Below are 24,365 nucleotides of genomic sequence, written 5' to 3'. Positions count from 1 at the left end.
TATTCAAATAAACTCTCCTGTTACTATTCAAGTTTTTCATTTTTAATACAATTTTTATTTTCTACAATCCAATTTTATGTAGGTACTGCATATTTACTATATAAACTAAATAGAATAACTATATTTAAATATACATCACATCATATAGGTTACTCTTTATAGTTCCTGTATTTTTTTTTTGTTTGATGATGATATCATCATATAAGCTTGAAGCTTGTGAGTGGGATGTGAAAATGGAATTTTGTAACATAAAAAATATCATGTGTGACTGGGATTCGAACCCAGTATTCGAATACATGAAAGTGGACCTTAATAGTTTTTTTATGTGGACTTAGTTGTTTTGAAATAAGTCAAATAAACTTATTCAGTTTATCCTTGTAATTATGTATTTAAATTAATCATAATGTGTAATAGAATATTTTTTTAGTCAGCTGACACATTTTATTGTTTACAGTATTGCATCCAGTGCTGAGTCACCAAAATCAACTTCATATATGCTGTGCAATGTGTAACTTATTTGACACGTTCTGTGACACAATGGGTGACAATTAACATATAGAAAAAAAATGACAGGAATGTATCATTTGTACTTGTTTTAATTACTGTGTAAATAATAATACTTATTTTTCTCTATTTATCAGCTCAAATAAATTATAGTTTATTACTACAATAAATAAAATAAGTAATATGTTGCACTTGCATTTCTAATGCACATGTACCTGCTAAAAAATACTAAGGGCAATTAATTTCCAAAGGTTTGAGTCCAACAGGGAAATTCTGACTTCATTTGGAATAGCACCCAAAAATATTAATCTTATATCAAAGTTATTGTTGACCATAGTAATAAAACTATATTAATGTAGAAAATTAAGGAAAAATTTTAAAACTTCTCAATCGTGCTGTTGTGACCTAAAATAAAATAAATTTTCAGGACTCTGTTACACATATCAGAAAAAACTAAAAATATAGAAGCAGGTGAAAATGATGAACCATCAAAATTGGCAACCAGGTAAGTACTGCAAACAGTACTAAATTTTTTTTTTAACTATTACAAATTAAGGCTGTGTAATCTTTTTTTCATTTTAAAAGACATTAATTCAATTATTTTATTATAGAAATGTAAAAAGACAAAAACAGAAGGCGCTAACAGTAAAGCAAATCATTTTTAACAAACCAATTTCAAGTACAAATACTTTTATATCTCGACTAAAGTTTATGTACTTTTTATACAAACTCGAGTAATTTTTAATAAAACTTTAATTAATAATATAGTAGTAATCGATCTAAGAAATTGTGAGTCCACGGTACGAAGTAGTAGAGGAGTTAGTTTTTGAGATAGTCATTAATAGGTTTTAGGCAGAGCTTACCAAAAAAATAAGAAAATGTTTCAGATTGTCGATGACAGAAAACATGTTCCTAATATGTTAGATTTTGTAGATTAATAATCGACAAAAATTTAAAGTTTTATATATCATTATCGCACAATAAAATTGTTTTATAATGATAATGTAATACGGGAAAACATCTAATAAACTTATATAATAAGTTAACTATAAGCTTATATAATATTACTTTTTTCCAATAAGCCAGAGAAGTAATAAAAATTTTACAATATCGGTAAGTTAAAACAAATCTCCAAAAGCTCATTTAAAAAAGAAGACATTTATAGCTTATTCTTGGTTTTAGGAGGAACCTTTAGTCTTCAGTGAAAAGGTGTTCTCGCAGGATGCACTATTCATTACATTTAAGCGATGGAAAAACCGCTAGTGAAATAAATTCTGGTAGATAGTATATATAATAAGCATAGGCTATTATCCAGACGGCAGGATAGATGGAGAGAGGAGGGACCTGCCAAGAGAACAAAAGAGCTGATATCCCTGACCTGCAGGCCTGGCTTGGAAGGAGGCATGGTGAAATAGATTACTACTACATGACACAGTATTATACGCGCCATGGTAATTTCAATAATTACCCGCATAAGATCGGGAAAAGACTAGAACCGGCCTCTATGTACTGCGGCCATGATGATGATGATGCCGACCACACGTTTACAGTTTGTAACAAACGGGCACAATATAGGTTAGATTCAGGAATTGCAGATATGAGGACCGGATGTGGTCCGGCGTAGGCATGGCACAGATGGCCTCACTCCAGAAACAACTGTAGCTCACATGCTGAAAGGGAAGAGAGAATGGGAGGCGGTACAGAGCACGGTGGCTAGCATCCTGAAGACGAAGGAGGAACATGGAAGAGAGTGGGGAGAAGACTTCTAGGCGCGGGTAAGCAGCAATGTCCCTAGCGAGTATACTGTGTGTTTCTTCTATTATATTTTTTATTTTTGTGTTGTATTGTATTGTGAATTCATTGTCACTGTGGTTGGTACTCTACGGCCGGCTCGAGATGACAAGCACGATCACGTCGATTGTGTGCAGGAGGGCCACGGCTAGAGGTGACATCGCCGAAGAGACAACATGAAGTGTGGGTTTCATTTATTATGTATTTTCCTTGTATTGTATGATTGTGGTATTATTTTATCTTATTGATTGTGTTTCCGTTCCTGCTAACGGCTACGAGGGCACTCACAGCGAACGTGCCCGCGTTTGCGGAAGGAGCAGACACCAACGTGATGGACTGCAACTGAAGGGTTCTTCGCTATCGTCCTGATTGTGTTTTATTTTATCTTATTTTATTGAGTTGTTTTGTGTTTTGCTGCTGGTTGAGGAGTGCAATCGCAGCCAACGTGATAGTGGTGGCTGACTGCGACGAGAGCTGCCGCAGCAGCGGGAAGTTACTGTGTTTACCGAATTTTATTTTATTGTATGGTGTGTGTTACTAGGCTTAACTGCGTTTTCCTGATGGCGGCTAAGTGGTGGTGTGAGTGTGTTTTATTACTTGTGTTGTGTCCTGTGGATGGGTGTGAAAAAAAAAATACAAGGGGCGAATCGTGGTCACCATGCAGGGCCAGGGAGGCAGCCTGGATGCAGAGGACGCTTTGGCTCCTTCATATGCAAGAATGAAAGTGAGTTGGGGTGCTCCGATGATGCATTTGGGACCCTCAGGTGTGAGAGGGGGGACGCGGCGGTTTGCTGGCTTCGCGCAAGGCGTAGCCGGCAACCTAGTATAGGGACGGGAAGGGTATCCTTTCAGTGGAGGGATGTAGTGGTCGTCCAGAAGGGAGAGCTACTGCATCTTGATGAAACTGAGAGGACCCCGATGGGACGCCAAAGAAAAGGCAAGACGTTTTAGGGGGGCAGTCGACTGCCACGACACTCCGACATTCCTGCGCATAGCCTAACGGCGGAGGCCGGGGATGTTGGGGGTGTTTTAAAAAAAAAAAAAAAAAAAAGATATGAGGACTGGAGAAATAACTGCTGAAATGTTGCAAGGTGAAGGAAAATGGAGAAAAGTAGCCGACTTTATTAGAAAGGTCCTAACAACAAAGGACGCAGAAGAAAGGCAACCGGGTTTTTAAAAATTAGAATAAGGAAGGGTGGATAGCCCCAGCGGTGAGTCGGCACGCTTAGGTGTGTCGACGTCAATGATCCGCTGGGGACTCCAGGGGATAATAGGCACGTGATATTAAGAGAAAAGACGTGACACACGCTGCGGCTAGCCAAGGTATGGCGTGATGTCAAAAACGCAAATAAAGAGCACTCAAAAGATCTGACCGGCGGGCCGACCTACCGTGCCGGATATTAAGCTGGTAGGTGGGAAGGCCCGTTAGAGTAAAACAGACACCTCTGGGTGGCGAAATACCAACCGGTCGATACGACCCAGGGGAGGAGAGTGAAAAATAAATAAATAAAAGATACTATATATATGAATCATATACTTACCATACCTAAAAGAAAAAATATGTTAAAAAATAAATCCTTATTAAAAATATAATTTATTGATAATTAATGTACACTACAATCCTGTAAAGATTTTTTATCGATCCAGGCTGTCCCTGAGCCAGTCATAATTTTTTTCTTTTTTTCAAACAAAGAAGAAAAGTCTGTTTGGTAAATCAATATGTTATCGGAGTAACCGATACATTTTCTTAAAATTACTAGTTTACTTTTCCATAAATTGTCAGTTGGAAATTGAAACGGTTGTTTGGGACAAGTTTAATGTAGAGTGTGAATAAACAAAGGTAATAATGATTAAACGGCTAAACAATATTTTTTTCTTTATAAGTTGTGCATTACAAAATCAATACTGCAAAATGATAGCGTCGGTCTAGAATACCTAAAGGAGTAGTAGTCATTAAAAAACATGAAATACGAATTTAAATCGACAGCTGGTATGTATTCGATGAACCTATTTCACTGAAATACAGATTTTATACAGATTAATATTTTTTTCATTGAAATATGTCATTCGCTCAACTTTCCACAGTATTTTTTTGACTATCATTATTAAAATCTTAGTCTGTTTTTTTTATTGTAATCAGAATTAAATCGGCGGATTAAATTTTTAGTTAAGAACACTGAATTTTTGATTTGATAGAAAGGTAAATTATTGTCAAGCGTAAAAATAATTTTCACCCTAATGTATTTGTAAGCCATCTGATAAAATTCTGCTGGATAACGTGGAAAAAATCACACATTAAACAGACCTTATGTGTAGACCGTACAAAGAATATTGAGATGCGATTCATTTTGATTTTACTGTGTACTGTTGCTTACATTCTTTCTATTATACAGGTAGTAATTTCATAATTTTTTTTTCTATATGCTGCACGTGATATAATTTAAATGCACTTTTATTTCCCCAAAAAAGTATTAAGGTTTACTGTACTTTCAGTTTTTCTGTTTAAAATTATATTTTTAAGTAACGCATGAAAGGTATAGCTTTTAGAATTTAAATAAAAGTACTACTTTAAAAATCCGATTTTGAGTTACAGATATGTAACGTAAATTTTATTTGAAAACATGATGTTCATATTCTATTTAAAAAAAAAGAAAAAATGTAACCGTAAGTTGTGCTGATGGACTGGCAATTGACCAGAAAGATACTTAGTTCAAAGAACTTTAAGTACATTATGCTTTTGATATTTATATATATTTCTTGAAAATGTCCGTGGAAAGGTGCTTATCTAATAGGGAATGTTAAGAGTAGTTTTACCTAATTTTTTTAAACGCACTAGTTTTATTATTTAGTGTTTCACAAATTTATTGATTTGAGTATGCGATTGAAATTTCTGATTTTGATAGGTGAAGAAAGAAGGTGATCGGAAAGGAAATTGCCGCTGGAAAAGGACGAAAAAAGGCAAGTTGTAAAAGAAAAGATGACATCCTCAAGCTCGAAGTCCTGCTAATAGTCCATATGATGCTGATGAAAGCGAATCAGAAGAGATGTCTAGCGGTTACCATCAAGTTTCCGTTCAGGTAATGTTTGTAGTAAATATTTTTGTTATTTTAAATGCGGTTATATAGTCATACGAATGTTTTTTTTTGTATTGCAGTTACAATAGTACTGATCATTATGTAATGTTACTTCATGTTGTTAAAATGCCTTGAAGAAGGTTATGAATATTCATAATCAAAATAAGTTTAAATCGATCAAGATTTACATTAGATAAATGTATGGCATCTTATTGCTATCATTTTTTCACTTGCTCCGTTTTTTTTATAATAAAGTGGTTCATAGATGCGCTTGGGCTTGGAAGTCTTAGTTCTACTTTCTTTTCTTTTTTTTTTTCCCCTACTCTCCCCGACCGGATATCCATTTAAGTATACTCAGTCGGGGAGAGTGTCCTTCTACTCAAAGGGGGCGTCCCCCACCCACTGGCTTTACATACGGCACGGCAGGTTGGCCCCCCCGGTCTTGGATCTTTGTTTTATTTTTTGCCTGCTTCTAATTCCCCGCGTTAGGGCCAAGGTCCGGCGATGCCGTCCCCCAGCCCCTCCGCAGGGAACCGGGTCTCGGTCTTTACGCCTATGCCTCTAACCGACGGTACCCACCCCACAAAGCGCCTAGACGCCCGCAGGGAAAAACACCGCCGGCCGGGACTCGGTCTTTTCTTTTATTCCCATCTCCCCTGGAGTTCTCCCCCTTCGCAGGAACCCGCATACCAGGGCATACAGGCCCTCCACGGAGAGACTGTCCACCCTTCCCTACTTAACTTAATCACAGTCTACCGCCCTCTTTTTCCTTAGTTCTCAGGATCTCTCCAGCAAACCTTCTGAACCAGTCCCAGTTCTCTTGATTTTGTACCATCCAATTAATTAGATTATCCGGTGTTAATCGATTTGTTATAATTACCCTCCTGTTTTCAGCCCATCTAGGACATACAAATATAGTGTGCTCTGCATTATCTGTTTCTTCACAGTAAACACATTGTGGTGTGTCCCTTTTTCCAATTCTGGCTAGGTACTGCCCGAAAGATCCATGCCCCGATAATAACTGTATCATATAGAAGTCGACGTTTCCGCGACTACTTCCATACCACCTACCTAAATCAGGGATTAGTCTTCTAGTCCAATCCCCGACTCTTGAGCGTGACCATTCCAACTGCCATTCTTGCTCCGATTGAGCCGCTATCTCGTCTTGTGGTAGTCCCTCATATCTAAGCATCCTGCTTTTAATCTGCAGGTCTACTGGTAGAACCTCTGTTATTACGCAAAGCGGGTCATAGGACACCGTTCTGTAACTAGCGGCCACCCTCAACAGTGCAAGTCTATCCGCGCGCTTCTCAATTTTCCTTTATTCCGTTTAATACTAATTGTATGTCCCCAAACCGGTCCGCATATAATATCATTGATGTTGTTGCAGCAGTTATTAATTTCCTAGTTTCTATTTTTGGTGTTCCACGGTTCTGGAAGAGTCCTCTCAGAGCTTTGACCATTGGAGTGACCCTACTACATATCATATCGATGTGTCTGCTAAATCTCAAATTTTTATCGAGTATGACTCCCAGATATTTTGCCTCATGACTTGCATAATTGGCTCTCCTCTGATATTCAAATTTATACCTCTAATAGGTCTTCTGCTGGAAAGGGCAATACAACTGGACTTCCCTGGGGCTATCTGTAGTTGGCTTCTTTGTAACCATTCATCTATAATTCCTAATGCCAGATTGGCTTTGCGTTCTAAGTTATCTACATCCCTATCCTCAATGAGGATTGCTATGTCATCAGCATAGCCAATTGCAGTAACTCCTTCAGGATAATTCAGTCTGAAGACTGCGTCATAAAAAAATGTTCCACAAGGTTGGGCCCAGCACAGAACCTTGAGGAACGCCACCAAACATCTGGAAAACTGCCTTACCTTCCAAAGTTTTGATCTCAAGAAACCTTTGATGTAGATAGTGATTAACTTGATTTATTAGATATTCGCTTATTCGCATCTCATGCAATGCTTCAATTATAGATGACCAGGGGACTGATCCGAACGCGTTCCTAATGTCCAGCATTATCACTAGGGGGATTTTCCTGGTCCTCCAGGTACCGCTCCTGCTATTTAAAGCCCAATTTTTAACTTTCTCTAAGGCATTTATGGTAGATCGGCCTTTTCTGAATCCATATTGTTGTGGATGTAGACAGCCCTTTTCCTCAAGCTCTGCCCTAAGCCTGCCTTCTATCAGCCTCTCAACCACCTTTCCCATATTATTAATAAGAGTAATCGGCCTATATCCATTATTTACCCCCGCCTTGGGTATAAAAACCGTCCTGGCTGCTGGAAAGCAGCCAGGAAAATTACAGTTTTGTAGACCATAACTAGCCAGATCCACAATTTCCCAGGATATTATTCCTGCTATAGTCTTGATGATGGCCGCAGGTATGCCATCCGGCCCTGGACTTTTCCGGTTTTTCAACTTTTTAATGGCCTCCATTACCTCTTGTTCTGTGAATCTGCCACCTTCACAAACAATTGTTTCCCTATTCAGATTTTCAGGTCTAGGGAAAAGAATCCTAACTTGTCGTTCCGCTTCTTCCTTACTCAACGTTGGCACCTGTCTACCTAGCCTTTTGGTAATTATCTTAAAAGTTTTCCCCCAAGGGTCAGTGTCAAGTTCGTTACAGAGCTCTTGCCATTTATTCCTCTTAAGATTGCTTAATGAGAAAGTTAAGCTTTTTCCTGGCCTGTCTATAGTCTTGGGCAGCACGACGACTTTCTTCATCGTTAATATTCCTTGCTCGCAACCTCTGAGCAGTTCTTTTGTGACGCTGCATGATTTACCTTTGGTCTTCGATTTCTCTGGTCCACCAGTACACCGGATGATATCTATTATCGGACTGCGGTATGTTAGCAATTTCCTCTTTGATTATTTCTTGAAATTTCTCCGGTTCTATGTTTTCACAGTTCCTAATCCTATTTGCCGCATTATTTGCCACCCGGTGTATCTGGAAATCCGTTAATCTAGAGATAATATTATCCTGCCTTACCCGCCTTGGACAATCTCTGATGTTAACCAATACGGCCTTGTGATCACTACCAGTTTCTTCGGTAAGGACAGCAAATTCGACGGTATCTGCTCTAAACCTACTATCCACAATTACCAGGTCTATTGTTGATTGGTGACCTCTTGCGCTGTATGTAGGAGCCCCATCATTTATACAGCACGCACCCATAACCTCCAACAAGTCCTCGAGAATTCTACCTCTAGCATTTGTAGAATTGGCACCCGCTACAGTAGTTTTACAATTAAAATCTCCAAGCACTACCACTCTTTTCCACGATCTGGTCATGATCTGCTGTAGGTTAAATATCTGGTTTTGAAAAAACTCTATAGTGCAATTGGGGCTGATGTATGTACCCACAATAATCGTGTCACTTAATTCAATAGCTATTATTCCGTCTTCTCTGCTGTACAAGTTATAATCCACTCTATCGAGTATTCTTCTGATGGCCATAGCCCCATTCCTGTCGGGTATCCATTGACTTCTGGCAGCCGAATACACATTAGGCTCCGTAGATACCAGAAAGTCGACATTGTATCTTGTGGCTATTTCCAGTGTCAGGTTTCCTGATAGTAGGCTTCTATTATTATTACTTAATAATATTTTAATCATTATGTTTATTGCAGCTCATACTCCCGGTTCTGTGTTCTGTACTTCTGCAATCGAGACACTTCATTGCTTGCCTACAGTCTTTGATGAAATGCCCCGTATTACCACAGTTGAAACATAAGTTGGTGCTGTCAGGGCCCCTGTATTCTCTTCTACCGTGCCCCATGCTCCAGCACCGGTAACATTTTTCGTTTTCGATGCAGATATATGCCCTACAGCAAACCCAGCCTACTCTCAGTCTTGCTGTTATTAACTTTGTTGCGCTGCGTTGAGTAGTAATTACTGTAGCATTTTTGGTACTACCGTATGCGTCTCTCATAGATGTTATTTGAAATCTCTCACCCGTTCCTAGGACCTTCTCAATTGCCTCACCTTCCGTAGTATCTTCAAGCATGTCCTTAATGTGTACAACTGTTCTACGGTCTATATCGACCTGAAGATCCCCTGCTCTATCCTTCAGCATTGCAGAAAACTCCCCTGCCTTCTGTACTCCACTTACCCTAACTTCTAGCTGTTCATCTCTACCCTTTCTAATAGAAAGAATTTCTCCAGCCTCCTCTACTTTAACTTTCTCTTTCATAGTTTTTAATAGATCAGTGTATGTTTTCCCTTGTGCTTGTACAACAATGGTTTTACTCTCGGCGACTGGTGGGGTTCCTCGCCTTACAGACGCCGATCTGGATCTTGGTCTCGCATTGTCACTTGGATTGGGGAGGACCATCCTTGGTAAGGTCTTCCCCTTCATTAAAATATATATTACTATTTTCCTAATCAAAATGCCCGGAGGGCCATTTGGTATCACGAAAACTGAAGACTCAGAGTTACCCACTACTCTTCTTAGTGCCTTAAGTACGTGTGATGCCATTTCCTTATCCCCGCAACTGGAGTCATAGATGACTGTGTATCTTGTACCATTAGTTGTGACCTTACTGTCTTCGAGTATCGTTGATTCCTGAAGAAACATTGCACCAGGCGTTGCTCCTGCATATAGGCTGTTTGGTCTTATGCCATTCAAGTCTTTCTGATGAAGTATAACTTAAGTTAGCAACCCAGCTACCTACACCATACAGTGTTGTATTATATAAATATTAAACACACAGTAAATGACTGTAGGTGGTACTGGTAAGAATATTTTGCTATAACATTCCAAAAATAATTCAATTTAGGATTTATTTCAGATCTTTTTTGTATAAATAAAATAATTTAATGAAAATCTATAATTTAGTATAGTTTAGCTTTAATATTTCCTTTTTAACATAATGAACAAAACTTGAGAAACTGAAAATCAATTTTTTTTAAGTCATTCAAGTAAATAAAGGTGTACTAACCAAGGATTACTTACCTACGATTTCATTATTCAGATAACATTAAAAGTTATATAAATTATCAATAAGAGAAAAAAAAGAAAAAAACAAGCGACTGTCTAACTAAAAATTAAATTTAGTATTGGTAATGGATAATTAATATAGTATTTGTTAATTATACATTAAGTTATAAAGATTATTTATGCACAGTTTTAGAGTCAATGCTGTCTAAAATTTATGATAAACACTAAAGTTAAAAAAATAAAGAAAAGCTACAAATTAACATTATTGGGAATGAGCTTCTTCTTAAAGTAAATTAATAATCTTTTTTCAGATCTTTTCTGTTATTTTTGTTTACAGGGATTTATTAATTAGAATGTTAAATGTTATTGTTAAGTTGGATCTTCAGGTCTCAGAATTCTAAGCATGATGAACCTAGCATGCAGACCTGCACAAATAAGAACAATTAGCTTGTCTGTTTTCATTCCATCCAAGAAGCAATTTTAAATGGTGACTCCTTTGGAAATCTCATATATCCTTAGAATGTTCACTACAGAAGTTGATCCGCACAAAGATTACAAACCAATTGTAATGTTGTACAGGGATGTCCAAAGGGGCACAAAGAAATTAGAATTCTATTTTTAAAACACATTCATAATTGATAATGTTCACATTCTAGCAGTAATATGAACCAAATTAGGATCTACTGAAAACATTCAGCTATTAGTGGTCCTACTATTTGGTTTTTTAAAACTGCATACCAAACATCAAACTTCAGTGAATGTAATGGTATTTTTGCTGTTTACTTAGCCATTTAGGTGAAACCAGGCAGAAAAACATAATCTATGACCTGAATATTGTTGTGAACGACATACATAAACAGAAGACAATAATAAAATCTTTTTTCCTTGTCTGCCTCGTAAAGTTCATACATAACAAGTTTATAAATAAATTTCATAGAGTAAAAGAAACCTAGACTCTTAAAGGAAATGTGACAATCTAAAATTATCTAATAGTATGAATAATGAATTAATTTTACATAAATAAATACTGATTACTATATTTTAGAATGAGATGAACAGTACAATAACAGGAAAATCCAATCATACAAAGAGTAGTTTCTACTTTCTTACCCCAAAAATGACAAAATAAATAAAATTTTCCGCAGGACAATTTTTTCCGTTTCTAGGCATATCACATACTTTTTTGGTAGGGTATTTTGGGTCAGGGTTCAGACAGTTCATAAATGTCGTGAAACGCCTAGAAACGGAAGAAATTTACCTGGTGAAGATTTGTTTTGGGGGGTGGGGAAATTTTGGGGTTAGCAGATAGCGGAGGTTTGGATCGGTGGAGATCCGAGGGGGTCACCTGCATGCATCAGTGGCTTTGAATTCAACCTCCGCCAACTTGCCTCCCACGACCTGCAGGAGATCACTGTAAGCCAAGTTGTAGTTTTCCAGGTGAGTTCGGAACTATTTTAAGGCGTCCAATCAAACAAAATTTCAATGACATTTACCGTTCAAAGTAACAAAACGGTGAAGTTTTTGCATAACATCCTATGCAAAAACTATTTTGTTACTGTGGACTGGGTTTTTTGGATTTGTAGTATTGGAAAGTGTTGGTGTAGTTTTATGATTTTTGGTGGACAGACAAATTTATTATTTCAATTTTTCTGATTATAAGTTTTGTTCTATAAAAGCTTGTGTATTTCTATAGGAGACTGCAGTTGAATATTCTAAGTCGAATAACAAAATTTAGCAGGAGTGTGACCTAAGTTGATTACATCATTAGACTAAGAAAATGTTCAACATTTATACAGGTGTGTGACTTACCCTTTTTTTCTAAGTGCTGGCAGCAATTATAAGTGGGATTTTCTTCTCATTAATTTCTTTCTTTTTCGATCCTATCCTCCCCAGATCTCCATCAATCCGGAGACCCTGCACTTCTGACCTCCCAAAAAAAAATTCAATTTTTTGTGGGATATATTTTCCCAACCCTCCCCACAACCGAAATAGTCATGTGGGGGTGTCTAAAGACATGGAGTTGGCATCACAGCAAAGTTCTGAGGGTAAGTTTTTGTTAAAATCAATTAGAGACCATTGAGATGGAGGAAGCTCCTTTTAACTCAGTAGGAAGCTGGAACATTCATCAGTTTGGAGAAATCTGACAGGACAGAGTAAAACAACACCTGAGCCCATCCAGGCAATGGTTGAGGGACCATTGAAGGCGGTACAGAGAGAAATAATGGCATCGCCAGCTTTGAAGACACTGAGGGTTGCGTCGTCAGAAGAACAGGACGGTACAGTGAATAGTCAGTGGATGCTGGTGGCCAGGCAAGAGGAATTGACAGAAGCTTTGCATGATTGTGTTGACCGTATTATAAAAAAAGATATTCAAATTCATTTTTGTAAAATTGTAAAGTATAGTCCTAGTATAATTGTTAATATAAGTGACTTATTTGATACTGATAGCTTATTGGATAGGATTTTGTGATGTGCTTATGTTACTGTGATTCCTCATGAAATTAGGATGATTGTATTTTAAAACGGTACTTCTATTAAAATTTGATTGACTTTGGTAGTCGGTTTATACCGATTTCAATTGATGGAGCAAGACTTGAGTGAAAAAATATTCAAAAGAAGAATGTTATTTATGATACGATAAATATGATTATTCCTATTTTTATTAGTGATTTCACTTTAATTGTGTGATTTTTTTTAAATGAGAATTCTAGAGTAATATCTCGTCATCATATGATTATTGAGATGATCGACGTTGTGGGTCCCAACATTATTAGGTTGTATTCTTTTGTTTGGATTCATTTTACAGTTCCTGTCAAGCTTGTTATTATGATGATTGATAAAATAATTGGTCGTTTTTTTTTGAAACTATATGGAACGGGAGATTTTTTTTTCATAAGGAATTTCTCTAGAGTACAGTGTTACAAGTGTAGCAAATACATACGCTTGACTAATTGAGATTGCTAGTTCAAATGCTGTTAAAATTATTTGAATCGGTAGTTTAATTGACGGTGTGTTCCCTAGTAGTTATTAGTATGCTTTCTGCAATTATATTTGCTGTTAATCAGACTGATAATGAGATTGGTCGGATGATGTTTCCTGTTGCTTCAATGTTACTCATTGTCATTGTTTCTGGTTACTCATTGTCCTAAGCCCTAAGGAGGTCATCATTGTTCATAAAATGCCTCCCTTCACCTGAAGAGAGAAGTGAGGTCAAAACTGTGGGGAAGGTGCTTTAACAGTTTTATTCCAGTCCTGTCCAAATACGTAGAGTAAAAATACATCTAAGAAAAAGAATATGTCTAGAGAAAGAAGAGTTTTGTTTAGATGCAAAGGAACTGATGTGTTTTGAGTTTGAAAGTATTGATTTTCTAACTTCAGAATTGATACAAAGTAGTGATGAAATTCAGGTTAAAGCACTAACTGCAAGAAATCACATTGAAATAATTTTACGTTTTACTGCTGATCTTGGATATCAGAGTTGAGTGGCAGATTTTGGAGTAGATTGATCAACATTGTGCAAAAGTATTAACATTATGGGTCACATTCTTGAAAGAGCTGATAACTGGATTCATTTTCCCAGTACAGCACAACAAATGAAGAATGCAAAATTGCTGTGACATATGCACTGTCATATTCCCCCCATCTCTCTCTGTGTGCGCGTGTGTGTGTAATTGTTATATCAATTGATGATAACATGAAAGCGTTATTGCAATCTTTAGATTGCAATTACGAGAGAGGTGGTATTCTTCTTTTAAGAAGAATAGCCATTCCACCACTCTCTCTACTGTCTACTAGACAGTCGTATCTCTCACAGAAGTATCCTCTGAGTGTTATTGGGTCATGTTGTAGGCGAGTTTCTTGGAAACACATGATTAGTGGATCATGTGAGTGCGCCAGTACTCTAATATCTTCAGTGCGGGACCGAAGACCTCTAACTTTCCACTGAATAATGTTCATAAGTGTAAAAAAAAAAAATAAATAAAAAAAATTAAATAAATAAATTTAGGAAACTATATAAAAATTAGTTGTATGTTATTCGGTTTTTCTTTTTTGTATTTTTTTATTTTAAAGAACTCCAATGCCCTGGGTCAGGTGGTTCTTCAACCATATCCTCCAGTATATGGCGATGGTGGAGGAGATTTATTTGAATGGGTTGCTGCAGTTGACATCCCAGAGGGGGTAGTCATGTGGGTTCCCTTTACGGGGAGCTTATTAGGTGGCTTACTGCCAGCTGTGATAGCCCCTACTCGTACCGGTAAGACTTTGGGAACAGGGACTTTCATATGGATCACACTGTTGGATTCACTAACTGCAATGAAAGACTTTTTATTCATATTTGTCAGCTCAGAAATAGTGGCTGTAAGTGAAGCTACTTGATCAGAAAGCATCTGAACAAATTTTTTAAGTTCATTGCAGGATCTGCACTGCTGATTATTAACATCTGTAAGAGTTTGTTTCGACGTAGCGGTGGCAAAAGATACATCTGGTTTAATCAGGTTCCATGAATAATTTATATTTTTATAATCTCTGGGTGCAGCCAGGAAAGATAGCTTTTGCTCAGTACAGATTTTGAGAATTGACTTTTCTTCTTTAAAGGTTGGCCAATATCGGAAGCGGGCTGTATGTGAACCACTGCAGTTCGCACATTTTTCACCTTCTTTGCAGTTAGTGTCATTGTGACCTTCTTTAGCACATCGAGCACAGATCTCTGTTTTCGAGCAAGATGTTGTAGTGTGACCATATCCTTCGCATCTGAAACATCACCGTGGGTTGGTATGAATGGTCATATCCGAACCGGTAGGTTACCCACTTTAATCTTCTCTGATGTAACAAGGAGATTGAATGTCAGTATAAGAGACGGTGTCAGTTCTTCTGTTCTGCTCTGCCATTTCATTATATGCTTCACTTCGACAACATCTTGGTGGTGAAGCTCATCCACTATTTCAGTGATATCGATATCTAAAAAGGTCTCGACAAAAAATTACTCCCCGGCTCGTATTTAATGTTTTGTGGCATTCTGCACTGATATTTATACCACCCATATTATGGAGATGTAAGATAGATCAACTCGTTGAATGTTTCGATCAGTCACGTAATTTCCTGATGTTCTTCGGGGAACCACTTGCACCTGTTATAGTTTTGTTTATGAAGAATGGTGAAACCTTTTGGAGGGAGCCACCTTCCTGACTATTTCAGAGAACAATGAATCTAATATTTTTAGAATTCAAGTCTATAATGATTTGCGGTTCTCTTCAGTAGGACTTTTATCCTCGTCAGACAAAGCTGACCGAGGTCTCTTCACAAGATTAGATTTAGTGGTTTTTTCAGATGGACCACCAACCATCATTGTATTTATTATTGGAACTGAAATTTTAGTCCCACGAGTACTGGCGAAAAATGGACCACTCCAGCACACACATACTGGAGCTAGAGCTAAATACAACTGGGTTCGCTCTGGTGCCCAGAGGACATCATTCGAGACTCACCACGTAGAGCCATTCACCTATCGGCACGATTTGTTCTCACCTTGGGTTACAGTTGCGTTTCATAAGATGTGCAACACCACAGAGTGTAAATGTAAGAAATATCAGGGTAAAATGTTGTTGTGTAAGTGTGTATGTTGTAATTTATGTAGTGTTCTTGATGTAGTATATGTGTATAGTGTAAAGTGTTCTGCAACTCGATGTATAGTGGGAAGAAAAGCTGCAGAGGCTAGGCCCGTGAGGACGCCAACCCCCAAAGTCTTAAAGAATAAGACTCCCTGTTGGGGAGTTTTTTAAAAATGTTATGCAATAAATAAAAGACAGAAAACACAACCATTTTTTAAAAATATTTTATTACTATAAAGAAAATACAATATAAAATAAAAACATATATATTTTAAAACATATTACATAAGCTTAATTAAATGTGTAACAAGTTCATATGTAATATCACATATTTTTAACCTTAAATTTATTAACAGAATATTGCATTTATAATTAAAAAATTAAACAAACCCAGTTAATAAGCTATGTATTTACCACAGAATTAGAATTAGAATTTAAATTTGTATTCAAAATAGTTGTTTCTGGTATAAGAACAGGTGATTTTGGTGCCAAATAACGCTTTTTTACAACATATATTTTTTTATTTGATAAACAAATTATGTAGCAAAAATCTTGATATATAACTGTAAAAAAAAAAAATTAAAATTTATCTACACACACCTTAAAATATACTAAGCTTAAAAATCTTAACTGTGATTAAATTTTATAAAAAAATAAAATAATAAAACTAATGATGATGTTTCTAACTTACATAACCTAAGTTCTCAGTTTAAATTTTGATCAGAGTGGGCATTTTTCAAATTTATTTCTCAATAAAAAAAGGAGTGCAATAACAGCAGTTAGAGAAGAGAATAAATTAATAAAAAAAATAAAACTTACATAACCTGTACATTAGACTTTACACAACTTGTTGTTACCCAACTCAAACAAACCTTTTAAAATCAGACTGCTTTAATTTCCTTCACCAATACTACCTTTGTTTAATGAAAAATTCAACATGGTTATCGAGACATATTACCAATTCGCTGTCAAGCTTTTTTAAAAAGTTGAAAAAAAATCTTTTGTTACCGCACACTACTGGAGTGGGAAGGGCAAAAAATGGTTTAGTGGTTTGAAGGAAGGTCTATTAAGAAAATGTTGAAGCAAAATAACTTGTGTAATTTGTTTTTGTGAACCTCACTATAAATAATTGTGAAGACAATTTTAAAATTTGTAAATCAAAAAATTTGGAGTCCTATTTATTAGATGAGCTTAAAGATTATGACTTGCAGTAACTAATAGAATATAAGCAGTGGATTCACACACACACAGATACACATTGGAGACTCAACAGGTGACTATGGAAAATTTTATTAAGGAGTTTTCTGTAAAGGTTTTTTGGTTGACTAGCGACCATTTTGTTTCAAAACATCAAAGTTTATACTTATAACAACTGAAGGAAAATTTAAATGATAATCATCATGTTAGGATTTTGCTCAGAACTATTCATTTATTGTGCAAGATGCTGTGCAAGGATTGGGTAAGCACACTGCATCCATTCATGGTAAAAACGAGCTTCAGAATCTTAGTATTTGCATGGTCAGTGATTGTCTGTGTGATATCATTGCTGTTCATATATTTTTGACTGAACTGATCAAATACTTAAAGAGTATTCATTAATATTATTTTTGTCATTATTATTTATTTTTGTTATTTCCTTTGTTCTTAGAGAAATAAATTATATTTATATAAACATTTGGATTTGTTAGTCTTTCAATATCCTGGTCGAGCTACAAAATGCGACTGTTTGTTTTCTTAAAGAAATCAGAGAATGGGATACTACATTGCATTATCTAAAAATTGACAATGTTTTTTATATTTCCTTTATTATGCTGATTATGACATTTTCTTAACCACCCTCCTAATCCTAAATTTATTGCATACTACAGGTCTGGCTACCTCTAGTGCTTTTTTTTTTACAGCTTAATGAACCAGGTACGGTTATGTTTTAATCCTTAGCTCTACAAAACTGCTCATAAGAAAGACTACTCATAAATAATTACATAATATTTGGAAATTAACATTTACTTTTGTGGTAACATTAAAAGACATGCACTGCAAATCAAATTTGATTGATTTGAAGCTTTAGAATACTTCTCAATGAAGAGTTAAAAATACATCTTTAATTTCTTATGATTTCAGTTTTATCACTCAAAATTTATTTTGGTACCACAAAAACACTACTACCTATTCATTTACTTTGTTAGTACATCTTACCTCTTTTTTTACAAAAAATTAGACAGATTTTAAAAATTTACAAAAATTTTACAAAAATTATACACGTCTTTATAACATGAAATTTCAGAAAGGAGAAAGGTTTTCCTTCTTACAAGTTAATTTAATTAATCTGTATTTTTCAACAAGCCGACTATGACGATTCAATGTCTGAATGTCATACATTCTTAAATTAGACTTTTACAATTCTAATGAGCCTAAGTAAAAGGCTTTACTTAAAAAGTAAAAAATGAAGTAAAAAATGAATCTAACCTGAGATTTTTTTATATCCTTCATTATCAGGTCCAACTGAATCTGAAAGTGTAATCATCCCGAGAACAATATTAGCAACATGTTCAGAGTTTTCAAGCTCCCCACCAGACTGAAAAAATAAAATAATAATAAAATTAATTAATAATAATAAATTAACTCTCTCTAATATTGGTATTTATTACAACAAAAATGCATTACATAAAATCACTGGCACTTAAACTTAGAAATTTTACTGTATAATAAGAAGCTGTAACCCTAACTTAAAATAATTACAAAAGCATGAAATAAGGTAGACCTCTAAAGGAGACTGATAAAATCAAGTACAGTTCATGGAAAAAAGTCTAATAATATCAAACCCAAATTTTCGATGATAAAAAGAAAAAATCCTGAAAATACTTGTAAGAACTACGTCATTTTATGGTACCAAAACATTGATAATTAAAAATGTAAAATAATAACACCTCTGTGGTATAGTGTTACAGAAGAATGTTGAACATTTGGTAGGGGGTTGAGAGAATTTAAACAAAAGAAGTATAAAGGCAGAATAGAAAGAACAGACATTTTTAGCAAAATCTAGTAAAATGACAAACTAGATTGATGATTCATATAATAAAACCTAGAGGGAATAATATAGTAACTCCAAAAGTGCATATAATTTCAGAACAAAAATCATTCTAATTTCAAAATATGTAAAATATTTAAAAAAAATTCTTTATCTCAAATGTTATATTTTAAATTAAACAAAAAAACTACACAGATTTTAACTATGGTAATACATTGATATGTTTTTCTTCTTTTAGATGGCAATAACGCTTTCATGTTATCATCAATTGATATAACAATACACGCACACATACATGTATACACATACACGTGTGTACACACACAGAGAGAGAGAGAGTGAGAGGGGGAAGATGGAGGGATGGACAGACACATATATGTAAAATATAGAAAATAACATTGATAATATATTAACAGTTAATATCATCTGTTTATAATCTAAATCTATACAATTAATATAAATAAGATTCAAACTAAATTAGAAAATTTGCTACTACAATAATAGAGATAAAATAGCAGTACCAATAGTAGAATAGCTAAACTATTGCAGTGGCTGGTCTTGTTGCAGCAATTTGAACTGCAGTAAATCCAGATAGAGAAAGAGAAGAAAGAATTGGAGAAACTAAGTTAAAACTACAATGATAATGAAACATAGACTGACACTTAACCTCGGACGTTTATTTTTATGAAATTTTAAAATAAAATCATAAACAACTGTTTGTGTTATATCCTTTTTCCTTTCTCTTAAAAAAAAAAAACAAAAAACAAATAAATAAATGAATAAAAAATAAAAATATAGGTCACTATGATTTGCATGGTCTGGCTGTACAGATGATAACTAGCTTAGCTGTTGTCACCATGCTGGCTGCAAGTATAGCTACGGCCTGTATAGGTAAACTGTGGTGTAGTGCTAGGTCCACTGTGACAGCCCAACAGTAGACATAGGCTTAGTCGACAACCATAAGATTGGTGTCGTGCTGGCGGCACCAAGTTCTGGGTCGTGACTGCAATGTGACATCAACAGGCCAACCAGTAAAGTAGCTGGTTATTGCTGATATCAGAATATAATTTTAATTTTTTTATATTTTTATTTTATTTTACATTTTTATTATTCTAATCACGATTTTATAAACAGAGTGTACTTCCAATTGAAGCTATACAATATGTATTCTAAATAATATATTTGGATTCAACATGCAACATATAAAATTACAAGTGACAAAATACTAAATTCTTTACAACGCCAATACATAAATTAAACAAAATGTAACATATTCTGCCGTTACTGTTTCCCAATGAAATTTTCTCGTTCTGTTCTCATCTATATTTCTGCCACCTTCCTCTTCATGGAACTCACCTTCCTCTCCTCCTTCTTCCAACTCCTCGAAATCAAATAAGTTTTTAAGGTATTTGGCAATATTGTGAAGCACATCGCAGCTCATTATTAATTTTGGTATCCTTTCTAGTGACACTTGCATACAGTTACCAAGGATTGGAAACCTCCATTTGAGCTGACAAAACAGTCTTTCTAGTACGTTTCTCTCTTTAGCTTGTATGCAGTTAAATCAGTTTTGAAAGTCACCTTCAGGTGTTTTGAATGGTGTGATAAGCCACAGATATGTACTACAGCTGAAGTTGCCCAGCAAACAAGCAGTGGCATCATATCAGGAAATTATGCCCCTGAATATCACTCCCTTCTCCATATTATTGCACAAAGCCCAGCCACTAAGCACTATTGATCGTGTAAACCTTTCCTTTGCATTACATGTCTCCTGAACATTTACACTGGCATAATCCTTGCGATTAATATATTTGTCCTCAAACGCTGATGTTTTTTTATTTTTACGTGGATGCATCTAATATACCAACTGTTTGTCAATGACCGTGCATCTGTCAACTTTGCAGTCTTCATTTGTTGTGCTGTACTGGGAAAATGAATCCAGTTATCAGCTCTTTCAAGAATGTGACCAATAACGTTAATACTTTTGCACAATGTTGATCGATCTACTCCAAAATCTGCCACTCCACTCTGATATCCATGATCAGCAGTAAAACGTAAAAATTTTTTCAATGTGATTTCTTGCGGTTTGTGCTTTTCCCAGAGTTTCATCACTACTTTGTATCAATTCTGAAGTTAGAAAATCAATACTTCAAACTCAAAACACATCAGTTCCTTTGCATCTAAACAAAACTCTTCTTTCTCTAGACATATTCTTTTTCTTAGATGTATTTTTACTCTACGTATTTGGACAGGACTGGAATAAAACTGTTAAAGCACCTTCCCTACAGTTTTGACCTCGCTCCATGTCACTTCATACTCTCTCTTCAGGTGAAGAAGAGACTGAAAGGGAGGCATTTTATGAACAATGACGACCTCCTTAGGGCTTAGGACAATGAGTAACCAGATCTCTGATGAAACATGGTGGCTGGGTTTCTTTGAAGACTGGTTTCAAAGAATTGTACGTGTGGTGGAAATTATTAAAAAAAATTATAAAAAATAAAGTTGTACTGGGAAACTTTTCCAGCGTCCTTTGTAATTAGTAGTATTTTAGCCTGCCATTTTTGTCAGCTACGTTTATAAATCTTTAAATTTTAATTGCAAATTATTTACAAATTGAATTTTTGAGTTATTAGTGATAATGGTACTAATTTAATAACATGAAATGTTACGTTAATTATATAGGAAATAACATTTCCTATAAAATTTCAGTCGGAGATGGAAAAACACACATTACTTTTGGTTTGTTTGTTTAAAACAATAATTAACAACAAAATATTCACATACACTTATACAACTTCCATTTACTTTACATAACTTAATATAAATTTTGTTCTGTAGGTAATAAATATTTGCAACCATGAAATGAATAATAAAAAAAAAACTTACACATATAACGGCACCATCTTCATTTAAAACAAGATAACCAACTTGATCCGGAATTCTTTCAAGAGCCATCATTATGTCAATTTGTTTATATTTAAAAACACTGTAAAATAAGTAAAAATATTAAATGAAAACAATAAAATACCATAATAAAAACTAAAATGAAAAAAAAAACAGCCCCATTAATTCGATAGGCTGCAGTGGGTATGTAATACTGTTTCTCATATAACAAGAATTATCAATTTGTTACCTTACACTATTTATCTCAATCTTTTGTTTGATAAGAAAAGTACCTAAGATACAAGAAGCACTAGTGAAGACTGGTTTCAACATAGAAGTCACTTGTATGGCTAAACAACAGTGGGCATGACAAACACATAATATGCTGCAGTACACTCTATTCAATAAAGTCATTGGGGAACTACTTCACTCCTCACTTCCCATAATTAACAGGAAATGGGCTTGTTCTTGAGAATGGCATTATTGAGGAGACTTAAGTAGTCAACTGACTTTCCCTGTTCAGTTATGGCATTTACTATGCAGACAACTAAACAAACAAATATGAATGATAAAATTCTAGTTTTTAATGCATTAAAAATGGCACAATGAAAGATAAAATTTAAAACTTAATTAATGAAAAACCTCTAACACTTAAGGTATTTGGTTATTGTGCCGCAATTTTTGTACATTTTTTGACATAAATTTACAAAAAAAAAACCATATAAATAATAAAGAATCTTTTTAAAAACTAACAGATTATAGGAATTTAAAAGTCTTTTCTAACAGATTTCAAATTGATGATTTACATTAATTTTTTTTGGCCTACGAGAATCACAGTCAGGTATTACTTCAGAGGATGATATGAATGAGTATAAGTGAAGTGTAGTCCTGCAGTCTCAGGTTGACCATTTCTGAAATGTGTGGCAAATTGAAAACCAACCACCAAAGAACACCGGTATCCATGATCTAGCATTCAAATCCATATAAAAGTAACTGCACTTACTAGGATTTGAACATTGGAACTCTCAAATTCAAAATCAGCTGATTTGCAGATCTGTTCGCCACTAGACCAACCTGGTGGGTTGATCTAGATTCATCTTCTTTCTTTTCCTGTTTAGCCTCCGGGAATTACAGTTCAGATATTGATATGTGTGAGTGTAAATAAAGTACAGTCTTGTACAGTCTCAGGTCGACCATTCCTGAGATATGTGTGTGTGTGCGTGTATACATGTAACATTAAAATAATATATATTAATATAATATTTTCACTTATACAGAATTATTTAGTCTATACAAATACACAGTTTTGGAAGATGTTTAGTTGGAGAACTTCCACTGTAAATAAAATTCATTGCATTCTTATACTGTTCAAACATGTTCTGTTTTTATTACAATAAAATGTTACAACTCATTTTATGTGAATCTATCTACTATTTATTTTTTTTTAATAATTAAAAATTTCTCTTTTAACAAATATAAGTTAGACAGAATTAAATTAAAAAAATTATTAATTAAGTATACTTTAATAAAGGTAGGTTTCATATTGCCAGTTATTATATAACATTATCTTGTAAAATGTATAAAGTAAAAACTAAATTAAAAAAAATAATTAATTTATAACACAAAATTCAAGCAACAGGGTGTAATTCAATTTCATGTTAAATAAAGAATGCATTAAGGAGGGTAAAGATGCAGCTGCTTCAAAAGTAGGAGACAATGAATACTGTTATTTGTAACATGTGCAGCAGGAAGGGAACACAAAATTCATTGTGTAAAAACCATTTTACATCAATTGAATATTTTGAATACCTAAACTTCATTTAAATACCGAAATCAAATCATAGCATTCTTTCACAAAAAATAAAAATAAATTTGTGGTTTCGAGTTCATGTTCTTAAATGATGTGTAGCTGTACCATTATTCAAATAAATAACAAACATTAATAAAAGGATTTTTTTCAAACTTTGATAACTCATAATTTTTTGCTTCTACAAATAAAACCCCGATTTAAAGGATACTCCACACTAAAAAACATTAAATATAGTTATTTTAAAAAGGGAGAGAGAGTTCAAAGTAACTGTATTGTTCACAGTTCAAAACGTACACGTATCAAAACTTGTTAAATCATTACATTTTCTACACGGATAACAGCAATAACTTTAGAAAAAACTGGCACATTACTAACCTCTTTAAAACAGGTATGAAGTTTACACTCTGTTTGCAATCTATTGGTTTAATTGAAACATCAGTAACATAACGTAATACACCAGCTGACGGCGACAAAAAAAGTCAGCTGTTCTACAGAAATAAAACAACCCAATAATTTTTTAAATCCTACTTACCTTTTTTCAATGCAAATCAAATGGAAAAATATATTAAAATCATTTTAAATTTGTATTTTTCATATAATTTAATGAGTTTGAAAGAATTAAAAGAATAAACTTATAGTACAAGTAACTTACGGTTTTCCTTTGTTTTTATTTTGAGCTATATGTTGGCACCACTGCAAATGGTTGCTTAGT

At 34.7% G+C, this 24,365-nt stretch overlaps 1 protein-coding gene and 1 long non-coding RNA gene across 3 annotated transcripts; one reads left to right on the top strand and one right to left on the bottom strand.

Moving 5' to 3' along the window:
- Window positions 1–476: 476 nt before the first annotated feature.
- On the top strand, window positions 477–5,367 carry LOC142333168 (uncharacterized). Its single transcript, XR_012758545.1, has 3 exons — window positions 477–606; window positions 932–1,009; window positions 5,199–5,367. It is a non-coding gene; the product is annotated as an uncharacterized LOC142333168 (long non-coding RNA).
- A 10,780-nt stretch (window positions 5,368–16,147) lies between these two features.
- On the bottom strand, window positions 16,148–24,118 carry Lamtor4 (Late endosomal/lysosomal adaptor, MAPK and MTOR activator 4). 2 transcript variants are annotated; one of them, XM_075379830.1, is made up of 4 exons: window positions 24,029–24,118; window positions 21,847–21,946; window positions 18,399–18,507; window positions 16,148–16,495 (listed from the first exon to the last, which is right to left on the bottom strand). In XM_075379830.1, exons 2-4 carry the CDS (start codon window positions 21,916–21,918, stop codon window positions 16,335–16,337), a joined length of 342 nt encoding a protein of 113 aa, XP_075235945.1. In that variant the 5' UTR covers window positions 21,919–21,946; window positions 24,029–24,118; the 3' UTR covers window positions 16,148–16,334. The 2 variants fall into 2 exon arrangements, with proteins under 2 accessions (XP_075235945.1, XP_075235946.1); XM_075379831.1 differs by having other exon boundaries at window positions 23,948–24,030.
- Window positions 24,119–24,365: the final 247 nt, after the last annotated feature.

The sequence above is a fragment of the Lycorma delicatula genome, chromosome 12 (genome assembly GCF_047948215.1).
Source record: "Lycorma delicatula isolate Av1 chromosome 12, ASM4794821v1, whole genome shotgun sequence".
Taxonomy (NCBI): Eukaryota; Metazoa; Arthropoda; class Insecta; order Hemiptera; family Fulgoridae; genus Lycorma; species Lycorma delicatula.
The sequence above is the reverse complement of the archived record's forward strand: the minus strand, read 5'-3'. Positions and strand labels throughout refer to the sequence as shown.

What these genes read in the sequence shown, in the direction of transcription:
- Lamtor4 (XM_075379830.1), bottom strand. Translation starts at nt 21,918, where the DNA reads ATGATGGCTCTTGAAAGAATTCCGGATCAAGTTGGTTATCTTGTTTTA. An exon ending in AAGATGGTGCCGTTATATGT is followed by an intron (nt 18,508 to 21,846) that starts GTAAGTTTTTTT and finishes TTATTTTTTCAG; the next exon opens with TCTGGTGGGGAGCTTGAAAA. An exon ending in AGGATATAAAAAAATCTCAG is followed by an intron (nt 16,496 to 18,398) that starts GTTAGATTCATT and finishes TTTTTTTTACAG; the next exon opens with TTATATATCAAGATTTTTGC.